At 44.7% G+C, this 16,636-nt stretch overlaps 1 protein-coding gene across 1 annotated transcript; it reads right to left on the bottom strand.

The window, feature by feature from the left end:
• Positions 1 to 340: 340 nt before the first annotated feature.
• si:ch73-40a2.1 (tyrosine-protein kinase receptor TYRO3) lies at positions 341 to 13,413 on the bottom strand. The gene is made up of 15 exons (XM_020491675.2): positions 13,096 to 13,413; positions 12,608 to 12,672; positions 11,681 to 12,329; positions 11,328 to 11,483; positions 10,711 to 11,046; positions 10,073 to 10,244; positions 9,279 to 9,370; positions 8,994 to 9,113; positions 8,794 to 8,874; positions 8,321 to 8,413; positions 8,064 to 8,179; positions 7,840 to 7,949; positions 3,580 to 3,739; positions 3,230 to 3,363; positions 341 to 1,124 (listed from the first exon to the last, which is right to left on the bottom strand). Exons 1-15 carry the CDS (start codon positions 13,175 to 13,177, stop codon positions 800 to 802), a joined length of 2,691 nt encoding a protein of 896 aa, XP_020347264.1. The 5' UTR covers positions 13,178 to 13,413; the 3' UTR covers positions 341 to 799.
• Positions 13,414 to 16,636: the final 3,223 nt, after the last annotated feature.

Below are 16,636 nucleotides of genomic sequence, written 5' to 3'. Positions count from 1 at the left end.
AGAGCCAATGTCTTAAGTAGTTGAACATGTTATTACTCCAAACTAGCGAAAGTGACAAACTGACACGTTTACATTTTCGTGAAAAACAACTTTATAACGGAGTGCCTTTGATTTGACGCCCTGCATATGTGCAGTTCCGCTCGAGATGACGGTTAGACCCGATGACGTGTATCTACGCATGAGCATTGCAAGCTAACGTCGCCATGAGCTCGCAAACAAGTGTGATCGGGGATTTATTTTGGAGAAGCAGTTTTAGCTTATCTTCCTACTGTACTGTCTTTGGTGACACATCGCACTCTATTCTTGCACAATATCACTCTTTCTTCATGCAAATTTGAACTCTGGAAAAATGTAATGCTTTTATGTAGTTATGGATTTCAAAGATCATCCCTAAAACAATGTTCATTATAAAAAAAATACATATTTGATTATCAAACATTATTTACAGAAGTTGGAGAAACATTGTGGCACACCAATCATCAGTAGAGAAGGTAATGGCCAGCAATCTGTCTGCCACACACACACATAGAGATACTGTACATATAAAAGTGTCAAGGTGATTTGAATTTATCGAAATTTGATATGTTGATTTGTGCCGAGGTATCTAACCACAGAGATGACGCATGGAATAAACACATTCAAACACGCTTGGATTGTTGTAGGCTATAACCGTAGCTGACAGAACATAAAACACCAAACTGACTGAAACACAAAAACACCAGAGAACGTTTTTAAAAAGCAGAGTCTCTTTCACAAATATCATCTATAAAACACCCACAATGCCTTCCTAATCCACTGTCTACACAGCAGACTCAGTTTTCGTACACAACAGATATCCTTCCTCATCTTTCTTGGGTGGAGGTTTAGCATTAGCCCCAGCCCCCACAGGGGTGGGCAGGTACACGTTCCCCACTGCGCCCTCCTCGAAACCGGGGTTGTCATATCCATCGGCAACCCACGGACTGTAAGTGGCAGCCTCCAGGCCCTGGTTGATGTAGTGGGCCTCCTGGCTGGCCTCCAGCGGGGGCAGCTCAAACAGAAGGGCTTTGAGCGTCTCCCCCAGCTCCCTGAAATCAGGCCTGTGTCCTGGCTCCCTGTGCCAACAACTCAGCATCACCTCATAACTAGGGGGGAGATGAGAGGTGCAGGGATGAGATGAGTAGATATACAGTGCATATATACAGTATATATATATCTACTTTCTCTCCCTCATCTCATGAGATGAGGGAGAGAGAGGGGGAGGTAGAGAGAGAGAGGGAGGTAGAGAGAGGGAGGGAGAGAGAGAGAGGGAGGTAGAGAGAGGGAGGGAGAGAGAGGTAGAGAGCGAGAGAGTGAGGTAGAGAGCGAGAGAGTGAGGTAGAGAGCGAGAGAGTGAGGTAGAGAGCGAGTGAGAGTGAGGTAGAGAGCGAGTGAGAGTGAGGTAGAGAGCGAGTGAGAGGGAGGTAGAGAGCGAGTGAGAGGGAGGTAGAGAGCGAGTGAGAGGGAGGGGGAGAGCGAGTGAGAGGGAGGGAGGGGGAGAGCGAGGGAGGGGGAGAGCGAGGGAGGGAGAGAGAGAGCGAGTGAGAGGGAGGGAGAGAGCGAGTGAGAGGGAGGGAGAGAGCGAGTGAGAGGGAGGGAGAGAGCGAGGGAGGGAGAGAGCGAGTGAGTGAGAGGGAGGGAGGGAGAGAGCGAGTGAGAGGGAGAGCGAGTGAGAGGGAGGGAGGGAGGGAGAGAGCGAGTGAGAGGGAGGGAGGGAGAGAGCGAGTGAGAGGAAGGGAGAGAGCGAGTGAGAGGGAGGGAGCGAGTGAGGGGGAGGGAGGAAGAGAGGGAGGGAGGGAGAGAGAGGAATAAGTCAGACAGTGCAGAAAGGAAGAGAGAATGAGAGAAGAAGATGGATTGAGAGAGAACAAAGAAAAGAGACACCGTATCAGAAAGAGGAAGGAAGATGGATTGAGAGGGAGAGGCAGGGTGAACATATAATTAATTACACAGACAATATCACCTCTGTGGACATGCTCCATGTTGCCCAGCTCTCAGTTACAGCCTGTCGTGCCAATAAGGCTCACGTTGATTCAATTAGTTAGAACTACAGGGGAGGTCCAGAAGCTAGCCAATAAATATTTGGGGAGAAACCAGGCGCACTTTATGTCCCACTGGGCACAGACGTCAGTTCAACATCTAGCTTTGATCAGTGGTGTAAAGTACTTAAGTAAAAATACTTTAAAGTACTACTTAAGTCGTTTTGGAGGGTATCTGAACATTACTTTGCTTTTACTCCACTACATTCCTGAAGAAAATATGTACTTTTTACTCAAAAGTACTCGTCACATTTTGAATGCTCAGCAGGACAGCAATATGGTCCAATTCACATACCTATTAATATAACGTGTTGTCAACCCTACTGCCTCTGATCTGGAGGACTCACTAAACACAAATACTGCATTTGTAAATTATGTCTGAGTGTTGGAGTGTGTCCCTGGCTGTCCGTAAATGTTAAAATCAAGAACATCATGCCATCTGGTTTGCTTAATAAAAGGAATTTGATGTACAGCATTCACTTTTACTTCATACTTTTACTCAAGTATGACAATTTAGCATTTCTTCCACATCTGTACTTAAGTACATTTAAAACCAGATACTTTTAGACTTTTACTCAAGTAGTATTTTACTGGGTGACTTTCATTTTTACTTGAGGCATTTTCTATTAAGGTATCTTTACTCAAGTATGACAATTGAGTACTTTTTTCACCACTGGCTTTGATTTACATTTGGTTGAGTTGTCAAATAACGTGAATTCAACGTGAAATCGACCAAAAATGTCACCCTGTCATTGGATGTAGGTTAAAAGTTGGGTGAAAAAATACAAAATTCCCTGACGTTGATGACTTTTTGGAAATCCAATCAGTTTTCCACATTGATTCAACGTCATCACATTACAGATTTTGGCTGAAATGACGTGGAAACAACATTGATTCAACCAGTTTTTGCCCAGTGGGATTCAAACATGGCCCAAGTTGTCAGCAACTCTGTGTGAATCTGTAAACTGAAGTTTTCACTAAATACAGCTTCAAATTCAATGAATTATTGCACTCACACATTACATTGTAAACACAGGCTACTGGTAACCATATCTACGTTCACAAAACTAGCATCAGTTCTTGTGAACATGCATTGAGCTACATTCCCCCATTGACTCCATAACAAGTGAGGTCATACTACTAAACTAGACAAGAATAAAGTGAGGACTCACAGTTTGTCATCACACTCAGGAAGCTTGAGTCTGTGTCCAGCGTTCAGCAGCTCCAGGAGCTCATGGTTGTGGACCCCAGGATACGGTGTCCTTCCCCTGGACACTATCTCCCACATGGTGACCGCAAATGACCACTGTAGTAAAGGGACACACACACGCACTTTCTTCAATTTAAACATGCATTGGCATAACAGCCAGTTATTTACAGCTATCTTTAGGATCACCCTCTGCTAGCTTCAGGAATGAGTTTGCCCTGGTCAGGTCACAGGGTCAGCTCACACTGCTGGTCCAAGTGATGGGTCAGTCAGATGTCATGCAAGCAAGTCATCTCTTAGTCATGTGTGACTTACCACGTCACTCTTGCTAGTAAAGATGGACTCTGAAAGGCTCTCTATGGCCATCCACTTGACCGGCATTCGGATAGTCACTGTCTGTCTGTAGTAGTTGTTGCTGTATGTCTTCTTGGAGAGGCCAAAGTCAGCCACACACACGCGCAAGTCATCCCCCAACCTGGGAAAGACACATACACATATCATCCCCCAACCTGGAAAAGACACACACACACATACACATCATCCCCCAACCTAGAAAAGATACACACACACACACACACGTCATCCCCCAACCTGGGAAAGACACATACACATATCATCCCCCAACCTGGAAAAGACACACACACACACATCATCCCCCAACGTAGAAAAGACACACACACACACATCATCCCCCAACGTAGAAAAGACACACACACACACACACACACACACACATCATCCCCCAACGTAGAAAAGACATACACACACACACACACACACACACACGTCACATGGCATGTCAATATTGGCGCCGACAGAGATGGCCGCCTCGCTTCGCGTTCCTAGGAAACTATGCAGTTTTTAGTTTTTTTATGTGTTATTTCTTACATTAGTACCCCAGGTCATCTTAGGTTTCATTACATACAGTCGAGAAGAACTACTGAATATAAGATCAGCGTCAACTCACCATCAGTACGACCAAGAATATGATTTTCACGAAGCGGATCCTGTGTTCTGCCTTTCAACCAGGACAACGGAATGGATCCCAGCCGGCGACCCCCAAAAAAACGACTCCGTAAAAGAGGGAAACAAGGCGGTCTTCTGGTCAGACTCTGGAGACGGGCACATCGTGCACCACCCCCTAGCATTCTTCTCGCCAATGGCCAGTCTATTGACAACAAGGTTGATGAAATCCGAGCAAGGGTAGCATTCCAGAGGGACATCAGAGACTGTAACGTTCTTTGCTTCACGGAAACATCGGAGGCGGTGCAGCCAGCGGGTTTCTCCACGCTTCGCGCCGACAGAAACAAACATCTTTCTGGTAAGAAGAGGGGCGGGGGCGTATGCCTTATGGCTAACGAGACGTGGTGTGATCACAGAAATATACAGGAAGTCAAATCCTTCTGTTCACCTGATTTAGAATTCCTCACAATCCAATGTCGACCGCATTATCTACCAAGAGAATTCTCTTCGATTATAATCACAGCCGTATATATTCCCCCCCAAGCAGACACATCGATGGCTCTGAACGAACTTTATTTGACTCTTTGCAAACTGGAATCTATACATCCTGAGGCTGCATTCATTGTAGCTGGGGATTTTAACAAGGCTAATCTGAAAACAAGACTCCCTAAATTGTATCAGCATATCGATTGCGCAACTAGGGCTGAAAAAACCTCATGAAGTGCTTTGAGAGACTAGTCAAGGACCATATCACCTCCACCCTACCTGACACCCTAGACCCACTCCAATTTGCTTACCGCCCAATAGGTCCACAGACGATGCAATCTCAACCACACTGCACACTGCCCTAACCCATCTGGACAAGAGGAATACCTATGTGAGAATGCTGGTCATCGACTACAGCTCGGCATTCAACACCATAGTACCCTCCAAGCTCGTCATCAAGCTCGAGATCCTGGGTCTCGACCCCGCCCTGTGCAACTGGGTACTGGACTTCCTGACGGGCCGCCCCCAGGTGGTGAGGGTAGGCAACAACATCTCCACCCCGCTGATCCTCAACACTGGGGCCCCACAAGGGTGCGTTCTGAGCCCTCTCCTGTACTCCCTGTTCACCCACGACTGCGTGGCCACGCACGCCTCCAACTCAATCATCAAGTTTGCGGACGACACAACAGTGGTAGGCTTGATTACCAACAACGACGAGACGGCCTACAGGGAGGAGGTGAGGGCCCTCGGAGTGTGGTGTCAGGAAAATAACCTCACACTCAACGTCAACAAAACTAAGGAGATGATTGTGGACTTCAGGAAACAGCAGAGGGAACACCCCCCTATCCACATCGATGGAACAGTAGTGGAGAGGGTAGTAAGTTTTAAGTTCCTCGGCATACACATCACAGACAAACTGAATTGGTCCACTCACACAGACAGCATCGTGAAGAAGGCGCAGCAGCGCCTCTTCAACCTCAGGAGGCTGAAGAAATTCGGCTTGTCACCAAAAGCACTCACAAACTTCTACAGATGCACAATCGAGAGCATCCTGGCGGGCTGTATCACCGCCTGGTACGGCAACTGCTCCGCCCACAACCGCAAGGCTCTCCAGAGGGTAGTGAGGTCTGCACAACGCATCACCGGGGGCAAACTACCTGCCCTCCAGGACACCTACACCACCCGATGTTACAGGAAGGCCATAAAGATCATCAAGGACAACAACCACCCGAGCCACTGCCTGTTCACCCCGCTATCATCCAGAAGGCGAGGTCAGTACAGGTGCATCAAAGCTGGGACCGAGAGACTGAAAAACAGCTTCTATCTCAAGGCCATCAGACTGTTAAACAGCCACCACTAACATTGAGTGGCTGCTGCCAACACACTGACTCAACTCCAGCCACTTTAATAATGGGAATAGTTGGGAAATGATGTAAAATATATCACTAGCCACTTTAAACAATGCTACCTAATATAATGTTTACATAACCTACATTATTCATCTCATATGTATACGTATATACTGTACTCTATATCATCTACTGCATCCTTATGTAATACATGTATCACTAGCCACTTTAACTATGCCACTTTGTTTACATACTCATCTCATATGTATATACTGTACTCGATACCATCTGCTGTATCTTGCCTAAGCTGCTCTGTACCATCACTCATTCATATATCTTTATGTACATATTCTTTATCCCCTTACACTGTGTATAAGACAGTAGTTTTTGAATTGTTAGTTAGATTACTTGTTGGTTATTACTGCATTGTCGGAACTAGAAGCACAAGCATTTCGCTACACTCGCATTAACATCTGCTAACCATGTGTATGTGATAAATACATTTGATTTGATTTGACATCATCCCCCAACCTGGGAAAGACACATACACATATCGTCCCCCAACCTGGAAAAGACACACACACACGTCATCCCCCAATCTGGGAAAGACACATACACACATCATCCCCCAACCTGGGAAAGACACATACACACATCATACCCCAACCTGAAAAAGACACACACACACATACACACACACACACACACACACACGTCATCCCCCAACCTGGGAAAGACACACAAACACACACACACACATCATCCTCCAACCTGGGAAAGACACACACACATCATCCTCCAACCTGGGAAAGACACACACACATCATCCTCCAACCTGGGAAAGACACACACATCATCCCCAACCTGGGAAAGACACACACACATCATCCTCCAACCTGGGAAAGACACACACACATCATCCTCCAACCTGGGAAAGACACACACATCATCCCCAACCTGGGAAAGACACACACATCATCCCCAACCTGGGAAAGACACACACACATCATCCTCCAACCTGGGAAAGACACACACATCATCCCCAACCTGGGAAAGACACACACACATCATCCTCCAACCTGGGAAAGACACACACATCATCCCCAACCTGGGAAAGACACACACATCATCCCCAACCTGGGAAAGACACACACACATCATCCTCCAACCTGGGAAAGACACACACATCATCCCCAACCTGGGAAAGACACACACGAGCGCAGACACAGATGACAGACACAACAAGTCTGATTGGTAGTCAACTACGTTATACACTATTTAATAAGATGTACTTACAGCTACAAAGAAACCATGTTTACTATTGCATGGTGATCTGTAGGCATATTCAGTGTGACAAGGCTTTGTTTCAATTGATTTACCAACTGGTGTATTCATCCATCCCACTATCCTGATATCAGTCTGTGTTTCTTGGTACCATGTCCTCGAAGGCCTGGAAGAACCTTACCCATCCTCATTGAACATGTTGGTAGGTTTCATCGTATAGTATTCCCTTAGCTGAATACCAATGGTGTGGACATCAGTGGAGGCTGCTGAGGGGAGGACGGCTCATAATAATGGCTAGAATGACGCAAATGGAATGGCATCGAACGCATGCGTTGGATGTATTTAATACAATTCCACTCCATCCATTACCACCAGCCGTCCTCCCCAATTAAGGTGCCACCGACCTCCTGTGACATAGATGCATGCGGTCTTCCTTATCTGAGGCTCCCGTGTAAGTACACTCTGACTGATTGGCACCCCCTGGTGGACTTACATGCAGTTGCGTGCAGCCAGGTCCCTGTGCAAAAAGCCATGTGAACTCAGATACTCCATCCCTGCTGCAATGTCAACCATGAAGCGCAGAAGACTCTGGTGAGGCACAAACTGTGAGGAGGGAAGAGGTATTCATTTAGATTATACATATTAGTCAGAGACTGTGCACGTGTGATGTGCGTCCTTGTGTCCATGCCTCTTTGTGTGTGGGTGTGTGTGTCTCACCATGGGAATATCCCCGTAGCGGGTAGCGATGAGGAACCGGCGCAGGTCTCCATGCTTCATGAAGGGTAGTATCACCAGAGGGACTGGCAAAGGAGAATCCTGCTCCAAGGTGACCCCTGCAGGACAAACACAGATACTTTCAGAGGATGCCAATACTGCAACAAGAATTTGAAGGATGGATGGAATGTTGAGTGATGCCATTAAAGTCGTCATTAAAATACGTTACAGAGTAAGGTGAGCTAGTAAGGCAGAATTACCAAGAAGTTTGACAACGTTGTTATGGTCAAAGTGCTGCATGATCTCTGCTTCCTTCAGAAACGACTCTAAGTCCTCCTGCCTGTCGAGTCCAACTGAAGCCACATAGGGAGAAAACATACGGTATAAGCTATATAAACCACAGGTGAGGGCTCATTAATGGCTGGAATGGAATGAATAGAATGGTATCAAACATATCGGTTCCCATGTGTTTCATAACATTCCATTCAGCCATTATTATGGGCTGTCCTCCCTTCAACAGCATCCTGTGCTACAGACATACAGTACTAAGGAATAGACTGCATTAATTTTACATGGGGATATTTCAAGATATCCATTCATTTTACATGGGGATATTTCAAGATATCCATTCATTTTACATGGGGATATTTCAAGATATCCATTCATTTTACATGTGGATATTTCAAGATATCCATTCGTGTTACATGGGGATAATTCCCTGAATGATGTGTACCTCTCATAGTCTTGACAGCTACTTTGATGTCTATCCCTTCCTCTGGAGTAAAGATCCCCTCGTAGACAGAGCCAAACTCTCCTGGAGGTACAGTCAAAACCCATTATAATTCACTGGAACATGCTTCATTATCAGGATAGAATAGAAAAGCAGGCTGCAGACTAGAATAGAATGTTATATGATACGTCTCCTTGACTGACCAGCTCCCAGCTCCTTTCCCAGAGTCAGCTGGTTCCTGTCCACCAGGACATCCCTCAGACTGGTAAGTAGTTTGTCACCAACACTCTCCAGCAACTGAACCACACCAGGTACCAACACCACTATAGGAGACGAGAGAAAGGAAAGGGGGCAAAAGAGAACGGAGGGGGGAGTCAAATGGGGACACAACACTGTTATCTACATAGTTCATCTGACAGTCCTGTCTTTCTGAGTCAAATGCTGTGTCTACTGTTTATAGTGAATTCTTGGCCGTGTCTCAGACTCACTGTTGACTTCCTGAGGGGCAGCGTGTGGGCCCTCATTACGACCATAGCTCACACCTGAGTGAGAAGGCAGCAGCTCCACCTCCTGGTCTTGACTGGAAAAGAAATAAATAAATAAATATATATAGGCAAACCAGAATACCCACCTGGGGACTAGAGGAGGCTGGTGGGAGGAGCTATAGGAGGAGGGGCTCATTGTCATGTGTGAAATGGAATTATTGGAACCGTATCAAACACATCAAACATATGGAAATCACGTTTGACTCTGTTCCAAAATATATATATATATATATATATATATATATATATATATATATATATATATATATATATATGAACCTCTACATCCAAGCTAGATCACAAAGGCTCTGTCCCCAGCAGAGGAGGCTGGTGGGAGGAGCTATAGGAGGACGGGCTCATTGTAATGGCTGGAATGTCATTTTTGGAACAGAGTCAAATGTGATTTCCATATGTTTGATGTGTTTGATACGGTTCCAATAATTCCATTTCACACATGACAATGAGCCCCTCCTCCTATAGCTCCTCCCACCAGCCTCCTCTGGTCCCCAGGTGGGTATTCTGGTTTGCCTGAGCTATGTGTATTTACCTGAGCTTGGTGTATTTGCCTGAGCTTGGTGTATTTGCCTGAGCTTGGTGTATTTGCCTGAGCTTGGTGTATTTGCCTGAGCTTGGTGTATTTGCCTGAGCTTGGTGTATTTGCCTGAGCTTGGTGTATTTGCCTGAGCTTGGTGTATTTGCCTGAGCTTGGTGTATTTGCCTGAGCTTGGTGTATTTACCTGAGCTTGGTGTATTTGCGTAGCAGAGAATAAACAGCAGCAGGGACCAGAATCAACAGCAGTAGGACTCCCAGTAGAGCTCCTATGATCACCCAGGGAGAGGGACCCTCCACATGGGAGTGGTGGGGATCCAGGGGGATGGAACCAGGGGTGTTTATCACTAGAGATTTCCCTGTAGACAGACGGGTATCTTCACATCATTTGAAGTGGGTTGGATTCATATCTGTCCTGACATTCCATGTCCTTCTACATCAAAAGGAAATGAGCTGTATGTGTTACCCATAACCTTGCACATGTGTGCATCGGCACAGTGAGGCTTTTAACAGCCAAGGTTAGTGCTCTGAGTCATGATTATCTTTAAGCAGCGTTGTTAGCATCAGCCGTGTTGGTTTTGTTAATATACCGTAACAGCGATGCCAAATGTGATGACATCATCCAAACTCACGATGACATGTTATGATATGATAAGGGTATGATCACAGTAGGATGGTACAATTCTTATCTTGATCATGACTCACATGTTCTTCCTTAGTTTTAACCAATCAGCAATCAGGATTAGACCCACCCGTTGTATCAGCAGCAGCAGTTACAGCTGTGTTAGAATGAGGTAGTAGTAATGACATCATCCAGACACTCACATCTATGAATGATTATGGATGCTGTTGATGACGCTGCTGCCCCCTGGTGGAATGACACATTATTTCTTGCCTGGACCGACAGCCGGTAGTCCGACCATGGGCTGACCCATGTGAGGTTGACTGCAGTGACGGTCAGTCCCGCTGAGGCAGGGAGAAAGATGACCGCCTCCCCACACACTGCCCACTGATCAGCAGTCCCTCCCTCTCTCTCTGAGCATTCCACGTCATACATCACTTCCTGCCTCCCCCCCAGGTCAATGGGAGGGTCCCAAAGCAGAGTCAGTATTGAGTCATTGAGGTGCTGGACTGTTACATTTACAGGAGCAGAGGGTGGTCCTGTGGAAGAGAAATACTAAGTTCCAAACAGCTCGAGATATTGCAACATAAGAAAATTAGGAAATGAAAGAAACATGGTTGTCATCTACAAACCTGTTTCCCATTGTTATTAAGATTCATGAATGACCTCTGACTCCTCTAATATGGCACATCCCTATTCAGTTGAAGCAAGTTGTTGAACTATTTACTACATTCTACACAACTCATCCATAAATCTTGTTTGATACTTCTGCGAAATTACAAAAATAATGTGGTTTGAGGAACTCGTCGGAGTGTCTTACGTGTGCACCCCATGACATACGGGTCACCCGGGAGGCTGAAGTACCCCTGACGACAGTCACACCCTTCTGCACCCTCCCTGTCTGTCTTCCTGTTGGGTGGACACGAGCGACAACCCCCACTCTCATTGGCTGCCTTGTAGTATCCAACTCCACAGGCTGTTGGAAGAAACCCAAATAAATCTGTCAAGGCTACTACACAAATAGACGGCTAGCCCTTATAAGATGCATGGGGCCAGGAGCTTTTCCCGACTATGCGACCTGACCTGGAAAAACTCCTGTCCCCAAAAATATACTGTGTATCTACTAGAGTCAAACTCATCATAGTGGTGTTTTTCGGGTTGGTCGTCACATACCTTCACAAGAGTCCACCTTTTCTTGGTGACCCGGGGCGCAGGTGCACCCCCCTTGCAGTGGACCCCACACCCCATTCACCTGGCACTCCCTCTGAGGGGGCTCCACTTGCCCCTCTACCCCCACGGCGCCTTCAACACAGGACCCTGTCAATGGCCCCGCTCCTGCAGACGCTCCCTCAATCCCAACAAGGTGGCTGACCAAACGAGGACATCTCCTGTAGTACAGCCTGACAGAGGATAGGAAGATGCAGGGCCCTGAGTAGGTGAATCCAAGATGGAAGCCGTCGTGTGAGAGAGGCTCAGTGTTTAACACTAATTCCAGGCTGTTTTTAAGGTACTCCTTGATCCGATGCACTTCTGTTGTGGTGCTGAAAGTCTGAGAGGTTTTTAGATTGAGGGGATTCTGGGATTCACTAAATTTGGTGAGTGGAGAGTCTGATTCCAGAAGGTGGACCTGGAGTGGACTCAGCTGATTAGATGATGACTCCTCTTCCTGGGCGAATTGTAGGTCCAATAGCAGGTGCAGGGCATCCTTCCGTGCAATCCAATTAGTCAGTAGTGATCTTGAACTGGGTTTGTTGTTGACAGCGCAGGCTTGATAGACTGGGACTTGGGTCTCTGAACCCATCTTCAGTAATTTCTCACTCCACTGTAGTGACAGGAGAGAAGGATACAACATGTTATTAGGCATACAGCCTACTGTAGGACAGGGCCAAAAACACCAGGGGGCAGTTTCCCTCATACAGATTTAACCAAGTAATGGACTAAAAAGCCTCTTCAACAGAGATTCTCGTGCTTAAACTGTGTCAGGGAAACCGGCCAAAAATGTATTTCATAAATGATCTATAAAGTAACTGGTCTAAACCTCCACAGCATCTAGTGTTTCTGCTAGACATAGAGAGCAGAATGGGTAGCCATTCTACGTACTGCTTTGGGGTCTGGATAAGATGTCCATTTCAGACTGGCCTGTTTGACTGAGTTGAAGAGCTCCACTGAAAGGAAGAGGAGAGAGAGGAGAGAGGTGATAGAGGCGGGGAACGACGGGAGAGGATTGGAAGTAAAAGTGGTTTATATGACCCATAATGTAAGCCTTTTGCAGCTCTCAAATAACATGGTGTTCTGGCATGAAATGTACATACTGTGAAGTGCACAGACAGTGGCAGTAATTACATTATACAAAACGTTCTATTCTATTTCAAATATATATATATAAATACAAGTATAATTTTATTCATTTTAGTAGTGTAATGTACAATACAGAGGCATATTACTACCAGGAGAATTGAAAAGAAAACTATTGTTAATCTGAAAATATGATCAAATATACAGTCCAGGCTATTTGCGTGCTCGTCAACGTATACACAACAATGTACATCATTCGGACGTCATCTTGAACACCTGTATGACTGACTTACCTTCTCGCGAGGTTGTTTGCGCAAAGGTGCAGCCACAGTATATACATAACCAAAGTACAACATTCCACATGACGGCCGACATCGTCCGCACACTTCCCAATCTTCTCAAGTTCTGTCAATATACATCAGAACACGCTGTCTTCAAGCGATGACGAAGTGCTATTATGAAGAAGTTTAAACAGGAACCACTTTTTCCACAATGCATTTGGTCTGTAAGAAGTCTATCGCTAAACTGGGCTACATGTCAAATATTTTGGTCATATTGCGATAGCGGGAAATTCTTTCAGCCTGGAATCCTCAGTTTGACCATAAGAATGTCGCTACGCCTGAAGGCTATTACATTACTTTTTGTTCCCTCCTCCACTCACCCCTTGCTAGAATAACAATAGGACAGAAAGGAAGATTAGAGTGCTGAGGCGTGAAGTTAATTTGATAACCTCCATCCCGTCACTCAAATATCCTATAGTAGTAGCTCCATTAAAAATGCATAGATGCCTAGTCCTACCTTCTTTATCAAAATAATCAAATTTTTCAGAATACTTTTTAGAATAATTTACATTAGAAGAATAGTATAATTCTGAAAGGGTCAGTGGGGGGGGGGGGGTTACACATGGAGTAAACAATAAACAAGTCAATAACACAGTAGAAAAAAAGGAGTCTATATACATTGTGCAAAAGGCCTGAGGAGGTAGGCGAATAATTACAATTTTAGCAGATTAACACTGGAGTGTTTTTGTTTTCTCTGTTGTTGTTGTTTTTTGTTGATGACGATGATGATGATCAACCAATCAAATATTATTTATGAAGATGATTTTCAGGTTGTTAACTTCATCAAGCTTAGAAAGGTGTAAAATCACTCATACAAAACTGCTCATAACAGGTCATATGAAGGCAGAGAAGTCTTGAGAAGAGGCATATTATTCACTCGTTTCTTTCTGATGTCATCCCGTACAGACGTACTGTTATCCCATGAAGGATGCGTGTCCTCCCACTGATCAACACATGCCCAGTATTGGTCAATATCTCCCACTTCTTCTTTTTTTCAGATTTTAAATCACATGACTTTGCCATTTCAGTCAATTTCTGCTTTCCACAGTACAAGAACAAAGAAAACAGATATTTGTGGCCTGCTTATAAGACTGAGGTGTCGCAACAATCATTGTAGAGTAATGGTAAACAGTAGAAGAAGTAGAAGTCTAATGAATAGCTTCTTAAAATGCACTCTAGGTTTTCATTTAGTTCAATTCAGTGGCGTAGGCAGAAATCTACTGATGGCAGGGCCAGCTAAAATGTGCAGTATGTGGGCCAACTGTCATCGATGACAGTTATGTTGTACAAATGGTAATCTTGGCTGGTTTTGCTTGTAAATACTTTTTTAGTTGTATTACGAACTTTTAAATATTTTTCTGCTGTCATCTATCGCACACAACAAAAAATCTGACTGTGACTTCACTTTTCAGATCAAGTAGTCTTGTAGGCACAGTTGCTACCGGTCATTGTGAAAGAGAGAGAAAGAGAGAAAGTTTTGCATGTTTGTTTGGCGACAATACGTATCACATATTAGTTTGCCAACAAAGGCTGCCTCAAAATGCAGATGTTTCAGCCTAGCTCAGTGCTTTCTGTGGTGGTGGGGCAGCCAGCTTAAAATACAGAGCGGACGCGTTGGTAATGTTCTCTAGCTGCGCAGTGATTGGATCAGTGTTATGTCATTCATGGGGACACTACGTCACCACAAAATCTACGGGGAGAACTCGAAAATTCAAGCCCCTTGGGTTCTGCCATAGATTTACATTAGAAGTGCCAATCCAATAAGGCTCAAGGTTATTGGGCACAGATAAAATGACGTCAAATCACATTATATCTACTGTAGCCTTGATTGGACTGATCATGTCAACATCATACTTTCAAAATCTTAGCTAGAAAGCTAGACAAGCAGTCATCATCAAGAATTATGTTGACAATATACTGGCAAATCCTTGTCATATGAAGAGAAATTATAGATAAAACATATCGGTGCTCATCGGCCATTAGACATTAACATTACACAACAAGTTGGAAATCGCAAATTCAACAGAGTGGTTTGGAAGGAATCAGTGGCTAATTGCAAGCGTTAGCTAACTGCAAAGCAATCACTAGCCTTCTATTCAGTGGAGAGGTGGTCCAAGTCTGGTTTTAAGGCTCACTTTTCCAAGCTTAAAATGATAAACATTCACATGCAACACCACTGGCCAGAAAATATTACATATATTGGCCATGCTGTCAATCCAGCGTGACATCAGCTGCATTCAAAACAACTGGAAACACAGAATGGGGAAATCTCAGACACCAGTGAGTTCAAAACAACTGGGAATTAGGAAAAAAACAAGCTCCGACTGGGAAAATACATTTTGAACAGTTGTCCAACTTGGAATTCCAAGTCGGAAACTCAGGCCTCTTCCTAAAGCTCTGACCTGAAGATCACTGATGTCATGATTTAACCTAGTTTTTTTTTCAGAGTTCCCAGTTGTGTTAAACTCCACAAATCCAGAGAATGCCAGACTTTGATGACAAAGTTTGCCCACAAGAAGGACCGCCATGCAGCTTTGCTGTTCAAGTGAGCACAGCACAACAAGGTGAGTCCAACAACATATTGTATGCTGCTGCATAAATTATGTAATATTCCAGTGAGATATGTATACTGTAGCTACGACAATAATACTAAGTGTATGTTGTGTAGTAAGCTGTTCGTAGCACATGTGGCTCACCCTCATTTGGTCCCTTTCCCCCTCATAACTTAGCCTACTGTTCTAAATTGGTGGTGTACATGTAGCCTATAGCCTGTTTTAGAGAAATGTCATAATCGAACACTGTAAGAGCTTTCATTGTCTGCTTATATGCCCCCTTTATTTATCCTACGGTTCTGACTTGGTGTACAGGGAGAATACTGTAAGAACGCTCCATGTTCTGAATTCTGTCACTGTACATATCAAAAGTGCTGAACAAATAGTTATATTGACTACATCCGTCTTAGCTCGCTCATTAATGTCAATCTAAATTACGGCTTGCCTCTGATCCGCTCATTGTCCCCTTATGCCATAGTTTTTACATCTCAATTGTCAGAAGAAACTACATTTGTTTAAGCAAGTCAGCCATGTTTTTTTAAAGGCAGTAAATGAGACTGCATGAACTGTTTCGCTGCCAGACAAGGCTCCACTGATAGCCAGGTGTAGCGGTGGCAAGGATTCACTCCACTGTGCTGAAAACAAATCTTGGCTGTTGGGACAGTTTTATGTAGGCTTTATGGGCACCGTTTGTCACCATTATAGTGCAGTTCATGTATTGTTTAGTGTTGTGTGGTGGCTTTGCTGGCATGCATCAACAACAAAAATGTAAGTTTGCCCCACCAAGATTTACAGCTAAAATTGCCACTGTAGGCATACGTAAATTCGTTACTCTTGGTTATGTCTCAGTGGAGGGAGGGAGAGAGCGCGAGTCAAAGTGGAGAACTTTTGTTATTCACCATAATTTTCAAATAAATTCATTAAAAATCCTACAATGTGAT

This window comes from Oncorhynchus kisutch, linkage group LG9 (genome assembly GCF_002021735.2).
Source record: "Oncorhynchus kisutch isolate 150728-3 linkage group LG9, Okis_V2, whole genome shotgun sequence".
Lineage (NCBI taxonomy): Eukaryota > Metazoa > Chordata > Actinopteri > Salmoniformes > Salmonidae > Oncorhynchus > Oncorhynchus kisutch.
This window is presented reverse-complemented; position numbering and strand designations above follow the sequence as displayed.